This window comes from Ursus americanus, chromosome 2 (assembly GCF_024610735.1).
Source record: "Ursus americanus isolate L20-20 chromosome 2, mUrsAme1.1.p, whole genome shotgun sequence".
Taxonomy (NCBI): domain Eukaryota; kingdom Metazoa; phylum Chordata; class Mammalia; order Carnivora; family Ursidae; genus Ursus; species Ursus americanus.
Genome location: NC_142128.1, coordinates 73,689,126 through 73,711,868, shown reverse-complemented (window position 1 = coordinate 73,711,868; position 22,743 = coordinate 73,689,126). Strand labels below are relative to the sequence as shown.

At 41.3% G+C, this 22,743-nt stretch overlaps 1 protein-coding gene across 1 annotated transcript in view; it reads right to left on the bottom strand.

Annotated features, from left to right (window-relative positions):
- CR1 (complement C3b/C4b receptor 1 (Knops blood group)) overlaps positions 1-22,495 on the bottom strand; it is an 86,518-nt gene extending 64,023 nt beyond the window's left edge. The window contains 8 exon segments of the mRNA XM_045787784.2: positions 2,899-3,001; positions 3,098-3,274; positions 4,454-4,852; positions 6,000-6,085; positions 12,202-12,301; positions 12,937-13,116; positions 22,193-22,466; positions 22,469-22,495. Coding sequence (XP_045643740.2) covers positions 2,899-3,001; positions 3,098-3,274; positions 4,454-4,852; positions 6,000-6,085; positions 12,202-12,301; positions 12,937-13,116; positions 22,193-22,466; positions 22,469-22,495 — 1,346 coding nt within the window.
- Positions 22,496-22,743: the final 248 nt, after the last annotated feature.

Genomic DNA, 22,743 nt, shown 5'->3' with positions numbered 1-22,743 from the left:
TGATTGATCACATTAACAAAAGAAGAGTCAAGAACCATATGATCCTCCAAATTGATGCAGAAAAAGTATTTGACAAAATACAGCATCCTTTCCTGACTAAAACTCTTCAAAATATAGGGATAGAGGGAACATACCTCAATATCATAAAAGCTATCCATGAAAAGCCCACAGTGAATATCATTCTCAATGGGGAAAAAATTGAGAGCTTTTCCCTTAAGGTCAGGAACACGACAGGGATGCCTAGTCTCACCACTTTGTCCAATATAGTACTGGAAGTCCTAGCCTCAGCAATCAGACAACAAAAAGAAATGAAAGGCATTCAAATTGGCAAAGATGTCAAACTACCTCTCTTTGCAGATGACATGATACATTATGTGGAAAACCCAAGAGACTCCATGCCCAAATTACAGGAACTCATACAACTATTCAGCAATTTGGCAGGACACAAAATCAATGCACAGAAATCAGTTGCCTTTCTATACACTCGAATGTGAAAGAAGAAAGAAAAATTAAGGAATTGATTCAATTTACAATAATAACAAAAACCATAAGATAGCTAGGAATAAACCTAACCAAAGAGGCAAAGGAACTATACTCTAGAAACTACAGAACACTTAATGAAAGAAATTGAGGAAGAAGACACAAAGAGATGGAAAAACACTCCATGCTCATGGATTGGAAGAATAAACATTGTAAAATGTCTATGCTGCCCAGAGTGATCTATGCTTTCAATGCCATCGCTATCAAAATACCATCAACATACTTCACAGAACTGAAACAAACAATCCTAAAATTTGTATGGACAAGAAAAGACCCTGAATTGCCAGGAGATTGTTGAAAAAGAAAACCAAAGCTCGGGGCATCACAATGCCTGACTTCAAGCTATATTACAAAGCTGTGATCATCAAGACAGCATGGTACTGGCATAAAAACAGACACATAGGTCAATGGAACAGAATAGAGGCCCCAGGAATGGACCCTCAACTCTATGGTCAACTAATCTTCAACAAATCAGTAAAGAATATCCAATGGAAAAAAGACAGTCTCTTCAATAAATGGTGCTGGGAAAATTGGACAGCCACATGCAGAAGAATGAAACTGGACCATTCCCTTACACCATACACAAAGATAAACTCAAAACGTATGAAAGACCTCAATGTGAGACAGGAATCCATCAAAATCCTAGAGGAGAACATGGGCAGTAACCTCTTCAACATCGGCCACAGCAATTTCTTTCAAGACATGTCTCTAAAGGCAAAGGAAACATAAGAAAAATGAACTTTTGGGACTTCATCAAGATAAAAAGCTTTTGCACAGCAATGGAACAATCAACAAAACCAAGAGGCAACCCATGGGATGGTAGAAGATATTTGCAAATGACATTATGGATAAAGGGCTGGTATCCAAGATTTATAAAGAACTTCTCAAACTCAACACCCAAAAAACAAATAATCCAGTCAACCAAAGGGCAGAAGACATGAACAGACACTTCTCCAAAGAAGACATACAAATGGCTAACAGACACAGAAAATGAATGTTCAACATTGCTAGCCATCAGGGAAATACAAATCAAAACCATAATGAAATACTACCTTACACCAGTTAGAATGGCAAAATTAACAAGATGGGAATCAACAAGTGTTGTCGAGGATGTGGAGAAAGGGGAACCCTCTCACACTGTTGGTGGGAATGCAGGCTGGTACAGCCACTCTGGAAAACAGGATGGAGTTTCCTCAGGATGTTAAAAATAGAGCTACCCTATGACCCAGCAATTGCACTGTTAGGTATTTACCCCAAAGATACAGATGTAGTGAAAAAAGGGGCACATGCACCCCAGTGTTCATAGCAGCATTGTCCACAATAGCCAAACTGTGGAAGGAGTCAAGATGCCGTTCAACAGATGAATGGATAAAGAAGACGTGGTTCATATATACAATTGAATATTACTCAGCCATCAGAAAGGATGAATACTTACCATTTGCATCGACGTGGAAGGAACTGGAGGGGATTATGCTACGTGAAATAAGTGAAGCAGAGAAAGACAATTATCATATGCTTTCACTCATATGTGGAACATAAGGAATAGCGTGGAGGCCCACAGGGGAAGGGAGGGAAAACTGAATGTGAAGAAATCAGAGAGGGAGACAAACCATAAGAGACCATGGAATCCGGGAACCAAACTGTGGGTTACAGAAGGGAGGGTGGTGAGGGGATAGGGTAACAGGGTGATGGGTATTAAGGAGGGCAGGCGTGGTGATGAAAACTGGCTGTTATACACAACTAAGGAATTGTTGAACACTACACCAAAAACTAATGAAGTATTATATGTAGGCCATTTGAACATAATAAAAAAAAACCAGTTTGTGATATTACTTGAAATATGACAGTCAGGTTCATGCTCCTTCAATTTGGCCTAATTCTAATCAGATGACATATAATTAGATTGAAAAACACTCCTATTCACTCTTTCGTTCCTGTTCCAAATTCCACTATTGATTGGTTTGAAATTTTCTCAAAACAATCCTTGCATGTTACTTATCTTATAAATAACTGTCTTTGATATGCCAACTTTCTTTTTAACACCGCTCTGCAATATTTATCCCTTCATGCCTACAAACTACTTTTCATTCATACATGTAATGTTTCCCCTAAATATTCAAGATCTGTTGTTCTACTTCTGCTGGTCAACAGTGTATTTACCATTTTCCCTTCTGAAGCACCTGTTCATGGTTCTATCTGGATCCTACCATACTTCCCAGTCACTGTGTCAGCTATTAGTCCTTTCTGGTACTTCTTTCCATTAGGCAGCTTGCTCTTTAGCTAGACCCCCTTTGTCCCCGGTGTCAGGATAGCAGCATCGAGTACTGAGTCCCTGTCTCTCTGCCAGGTCGCACTCACCCCTCATCACAAACGAAGGACACTTTCGCCCCAAGCTGGAAATTAGGTGGAAAGAGCACACGGCCGTTAGGGAGTTGTTCCAGGAAGTCGGCACATGATTTCACTAGGAAAACAACAACAACAACAACAACAAACAGAAGTAAGACTGTCATGTGAGGACCAAAAGGATTGATCTGCAAACAGATGAAGGTGTAGGCACCTGCACATCTCGGGGCTGCTGGGCTCCAGTTTCCCTGGGGCGAACAGCGCAGAGAAGCAGCCCCTTGGAGATCATAGCCGGGCTCACAGCGGTAGAACACTTCCTGCCCAGGGGAAAAGTTGGCCTCGTTGCCTGCGGTGTGCTTACCATGCAGAATTTCTGGAGGTGGCTGACATACTGTGGAAAGAACAGGGGCGCAGTACCAGTCAGTTATGCGGAAATGCCTTTTGCTACATTCTAACCTTTCCGAGGCATTACAGACTCATCAGTAAAGGGTTCAGGTGTAACAAAGGAAATCAAATGATACTCCTACCCTCTCCTTTTACTGTTATGGAAGTTCACAATATAGAAGGGAAATCATATGATAATTGTCTTTGTCTGCTTGACTTATTTCACTTAGCATTATCTCCTCCAGTGCCGTCCATGTTGCAGCAAATGTTGAGAATTCGTTCTTTCTGATAGCTGAGTAATATTCCATTGTATATATGGACCACAACTTCTTAATCCAGTCATCTGTTGAAGGGCATCTCGGTTCCTTCCACGCTTTGGCTATTTTGGACAATGCTGCTATGAACATTGGGGTGCATATGGCCCTTCTCTTCACTATGACTGTATCTTTGTACTATGAGAAACAAGCTGAGGGCCTCAGAGGGGAGGGGTGTGGGGGAATGGGATAGACCAGTGATGGGTAGTAAGGAGGGCACGTATTGCATGGTGCACTGGGTGTTATACGCAACTAATGAATCATCGAACTGTACATTGGAAACCGGGGATGTACTGTATGGTGACTCACATAATATCATAAAAAAACATTAAAAAAAAAAGAATATAGAAGGGAGGCAGCCAAAGTGCTCCCAGCTAGTAAGAGGCAGACTATTCAAACTGCGTTCTTCTGGGCACAAGGTCAGATGCATGACCAGAACCCCAGGGGCACTTTCTCTAGTGCTGGCTGGTCCATATGGAATTATTAGCCTTACTGGAAAGGAGTGCTGTGCCGAATAGGTGAGTTAAGGCATTTAAAGTGCTTATTGCCCAGCTGACTGGGAGGTGCCCCTCAGGTGTCAGGATAGCTGAGCGATACTGGAGCTGGTATTTTGCCCTGAGGATTGCTCTATACGAGAGTCCCAAATGTCTCCTTCTTCGATTGATGAAGCTCCTGCTTTCAAAGGGAAGGCACGTATCCATAAGCACACAAACGCACACACACACGCATACTTTCTTAATTTCATGCTTCATCGCACAGCACTAACTTGCACGGATCACCATGCATCCTTCTCCCAGAACAAACACTGATCTCCTGATCCTCTTGCAACCCATGCCCTTTGTCCGTGCCTTCATAGCCGCTGTCAGACTCACCCCTAGAGCAGCTTGGCAGCTCTGGCCCCCATTTGTTTTGGGCTTGGCATTGCACGCTGGACGGTCCTTTCAGGACAAAGCCGGGCTCACAGGTAAACCTCACGATTTCATGTAAGGAAAATAAGGTTTTGTTCTCAGATACCCTTATTGCATGTTCGATGTCTGGAGGTGTGCATTTATCGGGTATGATGCACCGAGGGGGAGGGCCGCTCCATATGCCAACGTGATTGTCTTTGCTGGTGCAATATATTGAGGAGCTGCCCACAAGCTCAAACAGCTTCTTCCCTCTCGGTCCAGGATGGCAGCGATAGGTCACCACGGTTCCATATGGAAACGATTCTCTGCCACTGCTAAAGAATTTTCCATTGGCAATGGCTGGGGGTGGCGCACAAGGAATAGCTGGGAAAAGATATGGCAACTTAAATAATGGTGAATCAAAATACTTAGTCCGAGAAACGCAATGAGTAGAACAATTTTACATTTGTTATTAGTTTTTAATCTTTATTAATATGTAGATACATTTTTACAAGTTGTGATTTCCATGGGTGTAATAGCAAGCCTTCTGCCTTTCCTACTTACCCTACTCCTCAGGAGCATATGCATTTAAAATAATCCACATTCCATTCATTTTAGATAGCTCTTAGATCATATTATTACACCATAGTGTGCACAGTTTTCCCCTACTCATTTTCATTTGCCTTCTTCTCCTTCTTCTTCTTCTTCTTCTTCTTCCTTTCCCCTCCTCCTCCTTCCCCTCTGCCTCCTTCCCCTCCTCCTCCTCTCTTTTTTCTTAAGTAGGCTCCAAGCCCAGTGTGGAGCCCAACATGGGGCTCAAACTGACAACCTTGAGATCAAGACCTGAGCTGAGATCAAGAGTCAGACACTTAACAGACTGAGCCACTCAGGTGCCCCTGGATGTATTTCTTCTAATTCTGCATGGCTCTATTTTATGTTTCTTAAGCAATTCTCTATAGTCATTTTTTAACATGACTCTTCCCTTCTAAGGTTTCCAAACCATAGTTGGAAACATTTAGGTTACTTTAACATTTTGCTATTATAAAGAATGAAACAATGAAAAGTGTATAATGAACTCCTTATAAAAATCTGTGTTTATTTCCCAAGTGTAAATTGTAAGAAGTGGGTCAACATATATGCCCAATTTGAGGCTTATGGTACATGGTGCCTTTCAAGAGGTTTTGTGGAACTCTAAGTAAGTGAAAGTGTTGATTCATCCACAGCTTCACCAACCTTGGAGAGTATCACTTTAAAAAATCTTGACTAATTTGCCAAGCAGAAGGATTGTTATACTGGGGGTAGCACAATCAACATTACTCCAAATTAATTGAAGGGAAACAAAAGCTTGAAGGCTTTTATGCATTTAAATCCCAGATTCAGAAAAGGCACAACATAAGGAAAGAGTTGCCAGAAACCCCGTAGGTATCGAGGGATAGAATGCACAAAAGGAATTCAATTAAGATTTATATAACTTTAGGGGGAAACTTAGAATCTATTGGTAAAGGTAATCGGAAGGAGCATTTCAACTCACTCTCACAAATCGGTGGGTCGTTATCCCAGGCGACAGTGTTGTCTGAGATGACGCATGCAATAGAGGTCTTACCAATAAGTCGGTATCTAGAGGGAAAGAAGAATGAATGTTATTTTCCCTGTTCATTCTCCTTCTCAAATTGCTGCTTACAAGAGATTGCAATCTTGGAGAAATCGGAAGGACAATTTCCATTTGTCATAGTACTCTCCCTTTCCCAAATTGTAGATCTTTATTTGGACTTAAATTTTTTATTCAGGGCTTCTAAGCTAAATGGGCCCTCTCCTCTTTATTACTTTAAGCTACATTTTTGTTTCAACCTAAAGTGTTGAAGACTCATCACACTAGAACCAAAGGAAATCTGAGCAGAACAAAAGAGGTGAACACGGATTTCATATTGATCCCTCTTACACTGTTGGTGGGAAAAAAAGGTGGTACAGCAACTTTGGAAAACAGTGTGGAGGTCCCTTAAAAAAGTTAAAAATTGAGCTACCCTATGATCCAGCCATTGGACTACTGCGTATTTACCCTAAAGATACAGACGTAGTGAAGAGAAGGGCCATATGCACCCCAATGTTCATAGCAGGATTGTCCACAATAGCTAAATTGTGGAAGGAGCCGAGATGCCCTTCAACAGATGACTGGATTAAGAAGATGTGGTCCATATATAGAATGGAATATTACTCAGCCATCAGAAAGAACGATTACACAACATTTGCAGCAACAGGGACGGGACTGGAGGAGATAATGCTAAGTGAAATAAGTCAAGCACAGAAAGGCAATTATCATATGGTTTCACTCACTTATGGAACATAAGAAATAGGGAGATCGGTAGGAGAAGAAAGGGAAGAAGAAAGGGGGAGCAAACAGAAGGGGGAATGAACCATGAGAGACTGTGGACTCTGGGAAACAAACTGAGGGCTTCAGATGGGAGGGGATGGGGTATTGGGATAGGCTGGTGATGGGTATTAAGGAGGGCACATATTGCATGGTGCACTGGATGTTATACACAAATAACGAATATTGGAACATTACGTCAACAACTAAGGATATACTGTATGGTGACTAACATAACATAATAAAAAATTACGATAAAATTAAAAAAAAGAGAGAAAAGAAAATGTTAAAGGCAGACATTCTCAGTTAGCATGCCACAAACTGTTCAACGTGAGCCATAAAACTTGGGAAATTTAAATTCCCCTCATTGAGAATGTCTTGCAAAACTATAGTAGAATATTAAAACCAGGATATTGACATAGGTATAATCCACCAATTTTATTCAAACGTCCTCAGGTTTGTTTATACTAACTTGTGTGTGTGTGTGTGTGTGTGAGGGTACTTACATCTATTCAATTGTTTATACAGACTATTTTTAAGAGGGGTTTTAGGTTCACGGTAATATTGACCAGTAATAGTTACCATATACTCCCTTTCCCTACACATGCATACCTTCCCACATTATCGACATCCCCCACCAGAGTGGTAGAGTTGGTTGCAATTGATGAACCTACATTGACACATCATTATCACCTGTGGTCCATACTTTACATTAGGGTTCACTCTTGGTGGTGTACATTCTATGGGTTTGGACAAATATATAATGACATGTATCTACCCTTACAGTATCACACAGAGAACTTTCACTGCCCCAAACATCTTCTGAGCTCTGCCAATTCCTCTTTTCCCCCTCCCAACCTCTGGTAACTATCAGTCTTTTTACGCCATATTTTCTTTTCCAGAATGCCACTTTCCTGGAATCGTACAGTATTTAGCCTTTTCAGATTGGATTCTTCCACTTAGTAAAATGCATTTAAGTTTCCTCCATGTCTTTCCATGGCCTGATAGCTCATTTCTGTTTTCCGGAGTGGGTTTATGATTTTATACTCCTATCAGCAGTGAATGAGTGCTCCAGTCCCTCTACCTCCATGCTAGCATTGGGTGTTTTCACTAGGGTGTATTCTAACCATTCAGATATGTGTGCAGTGTTGTTCCATTGTTGTATTAATTTGCATTGTCCTAATGGCTAATGAAGCTGAATACCTTTTCATGTATTTACTTTCCATGGATATATTCTCTTCACTGAAATGTCTGATCATGTCCATATGGGGTTCCATAGTGTACCTCCACTGAAACCCCAGAATCCCCCTTCTATTGGCAGTAAGGTCTTGGCAGATATAACAGCTAATATGAGGTCATACTGGATTAGTGTGGGCCCTAATGCAAAGACTGTTGTCTTCAGAAGAAGAAGGACATTTGGACAAGGAGACAGACAGAGGGAAGACAGTGTTAACCTATAGAGAGGCAAAGCCACGTGAGAACAGAGGCAGAGATACGAGTGATGTGTTTGTAGCCAAGTGATGCAGAGGACAGCTGGCAACCACCGGAAGCTAGGAGGAAAGCATGAAATGGATTCTTCCTCAGAGCTCCCAGTAAGAGCCAACCTGCTGTCACTTTGGTTTCAGACTTCTTCAATTCCATCCCTAACTTGCTTGAGTTTGTATCATGAATTGGTATTGGATTTTGCCAATTGCATTTTCTGAGTCAACTGATAGGAACACATACATTTTCTTCTTTAGTCTGTTTATAGAGTTGATCGTGTTGATTGATTTTTGAATGTTGAATCCATCTTGCTTACCTGGAGTAATTTCCACTGTGGTCATTGGATGCAATTCTTTTCATGCATTGTTGGGTTCGATTTGCTAATATATTAGAGATGCTAAAAACATCGTCAATAAAGTATAGCAAATCAAGTCCAGAAGTATATAAAAAGGATCATATACAATGACCAACTGGGATTTCTTCCAAGTATGCAGTTACTATTTCTACAGAGACAGAATTCACAGTTAGTAAGTTCTTTTCTTTCAGTTCTTGAACTAGGTGGGCCCCTTCCTTCTGGTCTCCATATTTTCAGAAAATAAATCCACCGCCGTTCAAATTGTGTTCCCCTATAACCAGCATGTCCTTTCTCTCTCGTTGCCCCTAAGAATTTTTTTTTCGAGGGGATTTGTAATTACTTATTGAAGCGATTTTATGATGGCTGCCTTAAAATCTTCGTTAGAGAGCTCCAGCGTCTACTTCCTCTTGGTCCTGGCATCAGTGGATTATCTTTTCTCAGTGAAGATGTGATTTTCCTGGTTCTTGAAGTGACACGTGATTTTCTATTGTACCCTGAACATTTTGGATATGATGTTAAGAGACGCTTGATCTTATCTGAATCTATTTTAGCGTGTCTCCACCTCTTTAAGGCATTGTGTAGATTCTGGCCGTCTTTCATGGGCTTTGGTGCCAATGACTTTAATTTTCCAGTCTTGCAGTGCTATTCTGCTGCTTCCTTCTCACGGCTGCACTTACATTCCTCATGGGTCCCTGCTGATGCTGCCTGTGGACACTGGAGGTCTTCTCTGAACTGCCTGCTGTCAGTAGGGGAGGAATGGGAGATGTTGGGACCTTAGATGGAGAGTAAGCTCTCTGGCCTTCTCTGGCTATCTGGGGAGGGTGAAGGTCCCCCTTCATTTGTGTTGTTGCCACCAGGGGAGGGAAGCTTCTATCTGGGCCGCATTTTGCTGCTGAGTGGAGAATCAGGAGACACGGGCCTGGGAGGCTTTCTCCTAGTGGATGGAGGATCCAGAAACCACGAACATGGTTTCCGTTCTGCTGCTGGGTTGTTGGCTCCCTGCCATGGGTGTGGGGTCAAGAGATGCTGGGCCTGGATTGTCTTCTGCTGCTGTGTGGAGGGCTGGGACGCTGGGCCTTCTCGCATCTGTCGCATGAGTGGAGGGGTCCTCTTACTGCCGGCTTGAAGTCTTGGTCTCAGAATAGGGCCCAGTGCTGCTGGCTGGTGTGGGGCATGAGGCAAAATTCTCATTGGGACTAAAGCCCAGGTCTTCCCATTGATACAACTGTTGGTGGACTGGGACCTGCTGTGGGACTTGAGAGTGATAGACTCCCCACCCCCATCCCTGATTTCTGCTTATGCTGTTCTTGTGGGCAGATTGGGCCACTATATCCATCAATGTGTCTTCCCACAACAACCTCACTGAGCTTCCCTTTTCCTGTTCCTTTGACCAGAGAACAGACTTCACTCTCCCTCTCTCTCCGCTGCCTGTTGACTATTCAGGGTGGTATTCCTTTCCAGCACCCAGTCTGAGAGATAAAAAGAAAACTCAGGGTCCTCACTATGGTGTCAGTCTTTAAGATCTGTGGTTCCCCAGTCCCTCTTCTTTCCACCTTTCCAAGTCCTTTTATGCTTGCATGTTGAGCAGTTTCCAGGGTACTTAGTTACATGTAGAGAGAGACTCAGGGAAAGGTGAGTCTGCCCATCTTGTCCTGGAACTGGAAGTCCTAGTAATTGTTCTTTAACTCTGATTACAAAAGTTAGTACATATACATTGTATTAAAAAGTGAGAGATACAGAAACCCCCAATACTGAAAAACAAAATCACCGAAACTCTATCTTACAGAAATTAGCATAAAGTTTAAGGCAGGCCTTCCTAAAAGTTTTATGTGCATCGAAATCACCTGGGTATCATGTCAAAACGTAATTCAGATTCAGTAGGTGTGAAGATTCTGCATTTCTACTAAGCACCCAGGCAATGCTGACCTTGCTGGTCTGTGAGCCATACTTTGGATGACAAGGACTTAGTGTCAATTTTACAGCCTTTTGTATAAAGAGATATACACATAACAATGACAGCAGTTGTCCTTCTCCTACATGGACTAATTTTTCTATATTTGTTTGTTCAGTTGGAAATGATACTTAAAAACTTTATCCTACTGGGTTACATCCATTCCGATTTATAAGAATTTGTGTTCTCCATTTTTTCGGTCAAGATGGAGTCATTTGACTAAAATGCTAGCCCTTTAAATTTTTTCCTTAACTTCTAGCTTCCTGTATTTATTACACAAATTCGTAAATAAATGTGATTACATCAATTCAATGTACTATTGGATATATTTGCAAATTCAAATTTGTTACAATTTTCCGACATCCATGTATTGCATGGAGGGAGATAAAGGTAGTGATTAACCTCAGAATTTAATTCTGAGAATTTATTTCTTAGTTGTGGATCATAACAAAATAAGTATGACAACCACTATCCTAGACAACTTTTTCACACAGGCGCTAGGAGACATGTATACTTATTGTGGGAATGCTTATGATAGGCAAAACAAAACAAAATAAAAAAACAAATGAGAAATAATCCAAATATAAGAACCAAGAAGAAATAAATTGTGGCATATCCATTCAAGGAAATGAATTACAGAACCACATGTATAATTGTCAGAATCAAAATATTCAGTAGAAAAGCAAGTTGCAGAGAAGTGCATTTAACATCATGTCATTTATATACAGCTCAAAATATGTAAAGCTAAATCTAAACTGAGCAGGCCTATGTATGGGAGAAAACGGAAAACAAATGCAAGGGAGTGAGTGACACAGAATTCAGGATGGTGATTTCCAGAGAGATTCCGGAGGTGGAGGAATGGGAATTGGGAAAGGCACCTAGGAGGTTTCTAAGGTACTAGCAATGTTTCTTACAGTGGATAGAGTATACACTGAAGTTCACTGTATTGTTATCACCCATTTTAATGATCACTTATTTTATATGGCTTTTAAGTAAGCTAGAAATAATGAAAACAACGCAGAAGTTAAGGTATAAGGTAAAGGAGTCTCCCTAGTTCTTTCTTTAAACCAAGAATATGCCCACAGCAAATTTCTGTACTGGGTACATTTCTGGAGAGGGGCTATAACAATCAAGATTTGCCTGTCCATCACATTGGCTCCATCATCCTAAACAATTCATTCTTCCCCACTTCTGAGTCCACCATCTCCAGCTCTTGTTGCTTTGGGGGAAGAATATATGCACGGATCCACTCATGTTTGTTCCATTGGCTTCTTTAGAGACCAGTTCCTTCCCATTTCATGACTGCTTCTCTGGGTTTTAGGTGCACTAATCTGGTGTGCAATAGGCATCTTTCCTGCCCACCCCTAAGTTTCTAGCATGGATACAGGTTGTCCCTATTTTTCAAATCTTTGTTTAGTCATTTCAAATGTAATTAAATACCTGGATTCAAGCCACCACCTCGGCTTACAAATGATACTGCTGTGTTTTAAATGGACAGGTAGACTTTCTAAGACTCTTGTTTAGAGATTGGTGCTACAGTTCTGGAACTGTCATCCCCAATGATGCTGTGGCCAACTCACCCTTCATTACAGGCGTAATGAACAGTGGATCCAAACTGGGTGTCTCCGTTTACGATCATTTTGCCATTTAAGGGTTCTGCAGGAGTGCCACATGACTTACCTAGGGGACAGAAGCAGAATTTGGGGATTGGGTATAGAACTCTCCGATGTCCTCTCAGTAAGGACATAAGGTCTCAACCTGGCTGGAACTTACTGAAAATCATTTGTCGCTCTACAGATTTTGCCACCTGGAAGAAACTTACAAGACAGCCTCAGGGTCAGCCACCTACTAAGCTCCAAGTTCACAAAAGACCTTCCCTCCTGATTGATCTCATGCCTGCATTGTGCCTCCCAGAAAAATGTAAACTTCAGTTATTACCAAGGTGGTTACTTTGTCACTCAGCCAGTGTAAATCAAAGATCTCAATGTCTGGAATTCTCCCCCCACCTATGCTTTTCTTTCTTTTTCTGAGTCATTCCTGACCTAGTTCCAGTGGTGACAATGGGAAACCCCTACTGAATGGAGATTTTCCCTGCATCGTGCCTTGTGATGGTCATTTCTCATGAAATGAACTTGCGATGAAGATGCCAGCAAGTGAGGGGTAGGCAGATGTGACAGACAGAGAAACTCTCCCATGTGCTCTACTTGAGGCAACTTTAACGAGTCATGTGTCTTAGTTCCAAAATCTGAAGAATTGAATCAGCTCTTATGGATGTTTGATTGACACAGAGGAGTTCTCAGTCCAGAGGTACTTACGTTTACAGATGTTTTCAGCGCTTGACCAGACTGAGTTCGGTAGGCAGGTGATAGAGAACACTCTCTTCTGGTAACCAGGGCGGCACTCATACTTCAAAGATGTCCCAATGGGAAACTCATACTCGTCAGTCGGATTTGCAGGCTTGGCAAAGGGAAGCTGTTCCGGGGCTTTGCATTTACCTGGAGGCCAAGACCACAGTGACATCCCAGTGAACGGAGAAACTTCTACTCTACTTCCTCTTTCCCAATATGCTTCATAGATGTGATCAAAGAAAAGAGCACCTTAATAATGTTAAAATGATTGCTTCTCTCAGCAGTGATCTTAGAAATGAGCTTCTTATTTCATTTTTCAGCTTTATTTATTTATTTTGAGAGAGAGAGAGAGAGAGAGAAAGAGTGCACATGAGAGGGAGGACGGGCAGAGAGAGAGAAAGAATCTCAAGCCGACTCCCCACTGAGTGCAGAGCCCAATGCGGGGCTTGATTCCAAGACCTCGAAATCATGACCTGAGCCAAAGTCAGCCACTTAACCAACTGAGCCACCCAGGCGACCCTGTCCACAATTCTTAATAACTATGTTGAGCACTGCTCAACTTCTCAAACCTTAGAATTCAACTGTAAACCACTACCTCATTTCTTCTTCTACAATAACGTTCATTTGATACTTAATCACAGCCACTGTTAAAAACCCAGTTTTGCCGAGATTTGTTGTCATCAGGAGGAATGTGCGGGGGGAAAAAAGAAACGAACTCTCTTCCATCTAACATATCCAGGAGCTACAGGTAGCTAGAGTTGCACAGTATCTGAGAGATACCAAGTTCCGCTGTTTCCCCCCAAAATTAAAAATAGTGCATAGGTCTCCTGTGCGGTCCTGGAGGCTCCCAGGGCACATCAGCCCACATTTTGGGAAATGCAGCACTCTGCTAATCTTTGTCTGTAAAGTGGGTTTGTCTATTTGTATTTAATAGATCTGTTGATGTATTTAGGTTAGATCTATCATCTTACTATTTGATTTTTGTCCATTTCCTATGTTCTCTATTCTCTTGTATTTTGCCTCATTTTGATTCTGAATTGTATTTATTAATTTACTCTTATTTCCTTTTTTAAAGAAGATTTTATTAATTTAAAGAGAGAGAGAGAGAAAGAGTGATCAGGGGGAGGGGCAGTGGGAGAGGGAGAGAGAGAATCTCAAGCAGACTCCCTGCTGAGCGTGACCTGAGATCATGACCTGACCCAAAATCAAGAGTCAGATGCTCAACTGACTGAGCCACCCAGGAGTCCCTATTGTTATTTCTTCTCATTAGATTATTTATTACACATTCTTTTACAGCTCCGTTAAAGATAACATGCATCCTTACCATGTTAACGTGCCTTGGACAATTATCATTTCCCTGAAATGAAAGAACTATAGATAATGCTAACTCCATTTACCTCCTTCCTGTCTTCTGTTCTATCACGATTATGTTTTTAAATTCTACATATATTTTACATTCCCATTAGTCATATTCAACGTACACACCGCCAGCTGTTTGCTGGGCTACAGCCATTTGCTACTAAGCTGGACCCTAATGGTAATAGATTCCCTCAGCAGGCTCAGCTAGGATTTTGAAAATCTGGAGAAATGTGTGGTTGCCTAAACAACGAGCTCCCAAAGACATCCATGCCCTCATCCTTAGAGCCTGTGAATGTGACCTAATATGGCACCAGGGCTTTGCAGATGTGATTACATTAAGAATCTCATGATGGGAAGATTATCCTGGATTAGCTGGGTGGCCATAAGTGCAATCACAAAGGTCCTTAAAAGAGGGAGGCAAAGGATCAAAGACAGAAGAAGGACATTTAAAGATGCTGCTGGTGTTGGCTTTGAAGGTAGAGAAAGGTGGCCATGAGCCAAAGTATGCGGGCAGCCTCTGGAAAAGAAAAGAGCCAGGAAACCTAATCTCCTTGGAGCCTCCAGAAGAAACACAGTCCTATAGACCCACTTGAGAATTTGAGCTCCAGAACCATAAGAGAATAAATTTCTGTTGTTGTAAGCCATAAAGTTTGTGGTAATTTGTTAGAGCGGCAATAAGAAACTAATACAAGAGGTAACAATGTATAGTGTTAGAAACTGGACTCACAGAGACCGGACTTGAACCTAGTGTCTTCTCCTTACTAACTGTGAGGGAGAAGTAAAAATTGTACATTGGGATACTAGCCAGAATAGAAAGGAACATGGGAGCTTTCACTACAGAAAGCTTGATCTGCCTCTTAGGGTTTTTTTTTTGACTGTTTCTTTTGCTGTGCAGAAGCTTTTTTCTTGATGAAGTCCCACAAGTTCATTTTTTCTTTTGTTTCTCTTGCTTTTGGAGATGTGTCATGAAAGAAATTGCTGTGGCCGATGTCAAAGAGGTTACAGCCTATGTTTTCCTCTATGATTTTGATGGATTCCTGTCTCACATCGAGGTCTTTCATCCAGTTGGAGTTTATCTTTGTGTATGGTGTGAGAGAGTGGTCAAGTTTCATTCTTTTGCATATAGCTGTCCAATTTTCCCAGCACCATTTATTGAAAAGACTGTCTTTTTTCCACTGGATGTTTTTTCCTGCTTTGTCAAAGATTAGTTGCCCATAGAGCCGAGGGTCCATTTCTGGATTCTCTATTTTGTTCCATTGGTCTATGTGTCTGTTTTTGTGCCAGTACCATGATGTTTTGGTGATCACAGCTTTGTAGAACAGCTTGAAATCCAGCATTGTGATGCCCCCGGCTTTGTTTTTCCTTTTCAGCATTTCCTTGGTGATTCGGGGCCTTTTCTGGTTCCACATAAATTTAAGGGCTGTTTGCTCCAGCTCTTTGAAAAATGTCATTGGTATTTAGATCGGGATGGCATTGAAAATGTAGATTGCTCTGAGTAGCATAGACATTTTAACTATGTTTATTCTTCTGATGCATGAGCATGGAATGTTTTTCCATCTTTTTGTGTCTTCTTCAGTGTCTTTCAAGAGTGATCTGTAGTTTCTAGAATATAGATCCTTTACGTCTCTGGTTAAGTGAATTCAGAGATATCGTATGATTTTTGGTGCTACTGTAAATAGAATCGATTCCCTAATTTCTCTTTCTTCAGTCTTATTGTTCATGTATAGACATGCAACTAATTTCTGAGCATTGATTTTGTATCCCACCACATTACTGAATTGTTCTATAAGTTCTAGTAATTTGGGGATGGACTCTTTTGAGGTTTTCCATATAGAGTATCATGTCATCTGTGGAGAGAGACAGTTTGACTTCTTCTTTGCCCATTTAAATACATTTTATCCCTTTTTGTTATCTGATTGCTGTTGCAAGGACTTCTAGTCATATGTTGGATAATAATAGCGAGAGTGGGCATCCTTGTCGTGTTCCTGATCTTAAGGGAAAGGCTTTCAGCTTTTCTCCATTGAGAATGATATTTACTGTAGGCTTTTCATAGATGGTTTTTATGAAATTGAAGAATGTACCCTCTATCCCTACATTCTGAAGTATTTTAATCAGAAAAGGATGCTGTATTTTGTCAAATGCTTTTTCTGCATCAATTGAGAGGATCATATGGTTCTGGACTCTTTTCTTGTTGATGTGATCTATCACACTGATTGATTTGTGAAATAAGTGGCAGCCCACGGAATGGGAGAAGATATTTGCAAATGACACTAGAGATAAAAGACTGGTATCCAAGATCTATAAAAAACTTCTCAAACTCAATACACGAGAAACAAATAATCAAATAAAAAATGCCAGAAGATATGAACAGACACTTTTCCAATGAAGACATACAAATGGCCCAGAGACACATGAAAAAATGTTGAAAATCATTAGCCATCAGGGAAATACAAATCAAAACCACATTGAGATACCACCTTATGCCAGTTAGAATGGCAAAAATTGACAAGGCAAGAAACAATAAATGTTGGAGAGGATGTGGAGAAAGGGGAACTCTCTTACACCGTTGGTGGGAATACAAGTTGGTACAGCCACTTTGGAAAACAGTGTGGAGGTCCTTTAAAAAGTTAAAAATAGAGCTACCCTAGGATCCAGCCATTGCACTACTGGGTATTTACCCCAAAGATACAGACGTAGTGAAGAGAAGGGCCATATACACCCCAATGTTCATAGCAGCATTGGCCACAATAGCTAAATCGTGGAAGGAGCCAAGATGCCCTTCAACAGATGAATGGATAAAGAAGATGTGGCCCATAAATACAATGGAATATTACTCAGCCATCAGAGAGAACGATTACCCAACATTTGCAGCAACATGGACAGGACTGGAGGAGATTATGCTAAGTGAAATAAGTCAAGCACAGAAAGACAATTATCGTATGGTTTCACTCATTTATGGAACATAAGAAATAGCAGGGAGATTGGTAGGAGAAGGAAGGGAAGAATGAAGGGGGGGGTAAACAAAAGGGGGAATGAACCACAAGAGACTATGGACTCTGGGAAACAAACTGAGGGCTTCCGAGGGGAGGGGGTAGCGGATTGGGATAGGCTGGTGATGGGTATTAAGGAGGGCACATATTGCATGGAGCACTGGACACAAACAATGAATCATGGAACACTACATCAAAAACCAAGGATGTACTGTATGGTGACTAACATAACAATAAAAAAATAAAAAAGAAAGCATGATCTGGTTTCCTATTCCTCCTCCTTTCCCAATTCCTCAAATTATAAGAAATATATTAATGTGAACTCCATAAACTCAAGACCTACCGTAGTTTATATAAAGAAACACATCTGCATAGCTTTATGATCTATTAAATACAATAGTTCAAAAATACTTCAAGTATACAATTGGATGAACTTGACATACGTGTGCACCATGAAACCATTACCACAATCAAGATAGAAAATGTTTCCATCACATCCCCACCAGTGTCCTCATTCCGCTTTATCAACCCTCTGTCTCTCTACCCCCTTCTCTAGGCGATCTCTGACCTGCTTCCTTTTACTGCAGATTGAGTTGACTTTCTAGAATTTCCTATAAACCAGCTCACTTTGTTTGTACTTTTCCCCTTCTTTGGTCTGGCTCTTACACAGATCATTATTTTGAGATTCATCCAGGTTGTTGCATATATAAAAACTATTTCTGTTTTTGCTGGGTGATATCCAGTAGTACAAATACCCCTTGATCGAGTTTGCCTACTTGACTGTTGAATGTCCTTTGGATTTGGATTGTCTCCAGTTGTTGGCTAGTACAAATAAAGCCACTGTGAAAATCCTTGCCCAAGTCTCTGTGTGGTCAGATGCCTTCATTTCTCTTGAGTCAATACCTGGGAGTAAAATGCCTAGTCATATGGCACATTTGTGTGTGTAGCTTTTTAAGAAACTGCCAAACTGCTTTCCAAAGTGGTTGTATCATTTTACCAAGGGGCAGTGACTCCAGGTACTTCACCTTGTTGCTGACCCTTGGTATGGTCAATTTTTAACATTTTAGCTATTCTGGTGGGTGTATATCGTCATCACATTGTGGTTTTTGTCTTGGGTGACACAGTCCACTTGGAAATACTCCCGATTCAAACTCTCCATTCAAGGCAGATGGGTTTGTTCTGTGATAGAACCACAATTTACTTATTATTACTTCCATGTCCTTGGTCAAACATAAACTGTCAACCCAGAGTACCCTCTGCTCTCCAGTCTGCATGTCCTACTCTTTTTTTTTAATTTTAAATAATTTTTTATTATGTTATGTTAGTCACCATACAGTATAGCCTTAGTTTTTGATGTAGTGTTCTACTCTTTATGAAAAGATCTGGTTTCCTATTCCTCCTTCTTTCCCAATTCCTCAAATTATAAGAAATATATTAATGTGAACTCCATAAACTCAAGACCTACCATAGTTTATATAAAGAAACACCTCTGCATAGCTTTATGATCTATTAGATACAATAGTTGAAAAATACTTCAAGTATACAATTGGATGAACTTGACATACGTGTGCACCATGAAACCATTACCACAATCAAGATAGAAAATGTTTCCATCACATCCCCACCAGTTTTATTCAAACACCTCTATCAGTTGAAAAAAGAGCATGCGGTTTCAAAACTTTTATATAATGATATTTAATGTCTAAAAATCTTTATATAGTTATTATATTAGTATACAATATATTATATTGGTATATGATATAATCTAACTTAATCTATAATATTATGTACTGTAATATATAATTTGGTATCTTATATATAACATTAATTTATTATATGACAGTACATATTATATTATATTTTACAGATTAATGTATATTATAAATTATAAACCACATAAACTATACCAACTTAATACTATGTATTAAATTATACTCATATTATATAGCTTAATAAAGCTATTATATAATATATAATATAATTATATGTTAATTATATAACCAAAATTTGTAATATGTCATGTTATCTAATAAATATAACATAATGTATACGTATAACATTGTTATGTAACAGAAATATAACTATATTATATTACATATAATGTATTATGCATAGTAAAATATTAAATACATTTAAATATCTGTATTTAATAATTTTGTATTTATAAACATGTAATATATATAAATAGAAATTTTAAAAATATGATACAGATTAAATAAACATTTTTAATGCTTTGCTAATCCTGATGATTTTATATAATTATTAATTAACATCTACAAGGACAAAATAGTCCTAATGAGTTTCTCTGTTCACAACGGCGGATGTAAAGCTATCATTTCACCTAGTCTTGATACTTCCTGAATTTTTTGTTTTTGTCAACTTTCGGTCACTTGTGATTAGACTGACAATGTTTCTTCTTCATGTCTCTGACAAAGAGCCTGGATTCGTGTGTGCCTGTGTGTGTGGAAGGTATTGTCAGCTATGCTGCTCTCTTGTTTGCTTAAGTTGGCCTTATCAGAATTATCTTCATTCTGTTTCTATGCAGAAATTTTTGAAGTTACTTGCCCAATCATAAAAGTTATATTAGATAAAACTAGGTAAATAAACCATAAATCTGCTCATCTGAGCATATGTGAACCGAAATAGGTGGCAAATCACAGAAAGCCACTGGCCTTTCCCTCCTTTCTACCTCGCATCTTCATACAGTAGGCCAACAGAGTGCGATCTCACCCAAGGACCAGGTGAGGGCGCCAGAGGCTGCCCTATGTTCTACACCGTCCTAGGAAAGCTTAATAGGCCAATTTGTATGTAAAGTAACTATCCCTGTGAATCTGCCTGCCCAGTCATTTCTGGATTCACTCCTTAAGTGTTGCTAAATCCATGCTCCTTCCCACTCAGCCTTCTCTGATCACTGAAGCTGAGATGGTCCCCTTTCAGTCATGCAGTGGCCCTGAGACTCTCTTGAGGGAACCTCCTACTCATGGTTTCACAGATCTGCATGGGGATTTTCAGGTTTCGAAACACTGTCACATACACTACCTCATTTGCTTTTCACAGTAATCCTCTCAGATTGCTGGATGTCAATTACGTTCATTTTATATACACGGATCCTGAAACTCAAGGAAGTTATTGACTCGCTGGGCCCCAGGCCCATAGCTACCAAGTAGCAGAGGCTGAAAAAAAACCGGAACCCTGGCCTCCCAATTCAGGAGATTTCACAAAACCCCACCACCCAACTTCTACATGCATGCACCCTGAAGACACAGCTTTCTCATCAAGTCCAAAGCGCTGTGCACACGGTCAGCATTCTGTCAGCACTTTCTGCGTCTACATTCCATTGGCAAGTCAATTACTAGACGGTTTAGCTGTTTCACATTTTTAAGTTATTATGATAACCTTATATTACTAAGGTAATCATATATATATATATATATATCAATTAACATCCCAACAAGAAAAGGACCAGATACTCAAAAGGTCCACAAACATTTCTAAACTTTGACAACAGATTGCTTCATTTACTCTGCATGTCTCTCTTCTGAAAATAAAACTTCAAGTTTTATCACGTTTCTTCACCTGACAGGTTACTTTACTATGTCTAAGGAGAGAAAATATTAATAACAACTTTTTAAAAAGATTTTATTTATTTACTTGTCAGAGAGAGAAAACGATAGAGAGAGAGACTGAGCAAGCAGGGAAAGTGGCAGGCAGAGGGAGAAGCAGGCTCCCCGCTGAGCAAGAAACTGGATGCAGGATTTGATCCCAGGACTCTGGGATCATGACCTGAGCTGAAGGCAGACGGTTAACCGACAAAGCCACCCAGGCGCCCCTAATAACAACTTTTGTGGAAACTTGGTTTTGCCTTGTTTCTTCCTCTCTTAGAAGAGAAGGCACAATCAAATAGTGAATGCGTAATGTCTAGTAAGAGCAGAGAACAAAATCAGTTGTCAAGCAGAGGCTGGACAAAAACCAGACTAAGCCATTTCAACTACGATGTTGCCAATGAGACCAAGCAACTAAGAAGACTTCTTAGAAGGCCAAAAATAAGAGAAGGATTCTAAACGAAGATGTTTACCTATTTAAAAGGAAGGAAGGAAGGGAAGATGCCACCACAAAATTTCCAAATAGTTATACAGGCTTTATTTTGTACTAACCACATGACTAAAACGCCACACTGTGTAAACACTTCTACATTTCCCCTCTATCTGCAACGCTTTGCAGCGAGGGCTCCCGGAGCTTCCCTCGCCCTTCTAACCCCAAGTGCCACCATGCGATTTGTGTTAATGAGGGCTCTCAGCGAGTGTCCTGGTGGTTTGGGGTGTGAGTGCGGTGAATGCAGTCGGCTGCAGGGCAGTTTAAGGTGCGAATTGCACCCACAGGACTGCTTGTCCAAACACCCTGGTGAACGAAGGGCAGCAGTAATGGCTGGGGGATAGAACTCGATTAAGTGACAGGCTCTGTGTTAGACCCTGGCGCGCTTTATGCCATTCAAGGAACACCACCCCGATGTAGATCCGTGTTTCCACCGCACAGAAGAGGAGACGGACTCGGACAGGTGTAGTAACTTTCCTCACTCTTAAGAACTCACTAAGATTAGAACCCGAGTGAGTCGCATTTCCCACCACTCTCCTTCGCCGGGATCAGCACTACCCTCCGCTCTGCCGGTCTTTGTTAACGCACGAAAGCCCCTGATTTCCAGTGGCACCTGCCGAGCTCCTGCGCGCTCCCGGCGCTGGCACCGCTCAAGCCCCCGGCAGAAGGCAACTCCATGCTCACGCAGAGGCCACCAGGGTCCCGGCACAAGCGGGGCTCCCGGAGCCCAGCTGTCTTGTCGCGCCACCCTGGGGACCCGAGAGCCCAGCCCCGCGTCTCACCCCAGGCGTCCTGCAGCGCGAGCAGCACCAGAACCGCCAGGAGGGCTCCTCCCCAGCAGGAGAGAGGCGGCGCCGGCGGCCCGAGAGCTTGCCGGCTCCTCCGAGAAGACGCTCCCATCCTCCCCAGGCGCCTCGAGTAAGCAGGAGGGACCTCGAAGGAAAGAGCAGGGAGCGAGGCCAAGAGGTGAGAGACAACGCACTCTGCACCCAGAGTATGGGGAGCGCGGCGGGGAGGCCGGGACGGAAGCCTTTGACCGCAGCTTCCCTTTAATGGGCGAGGTCTTGTTTACTCCTAATTTGCATTGTTTCCAATGAATCTAGCCCCCACCGACCACCTCAGGGACCCATCTACAGGAGCAAAACTTGATACTTCGGCTCCTTGATGTCTGCCCGGAGGATGGGCGGCTCCGGATAAAGGAGGTGGAATCTTCCAGCTCAGCTTTCAAACGCCCCCTGCATGACTTTTCCCCTTTGCAAGAATCCGCGTGGGTAGGCCAGCGAACGGAATGCCTGCTCTCTGTGTTAAAGCCACAATTTTGGGCAATATGTGC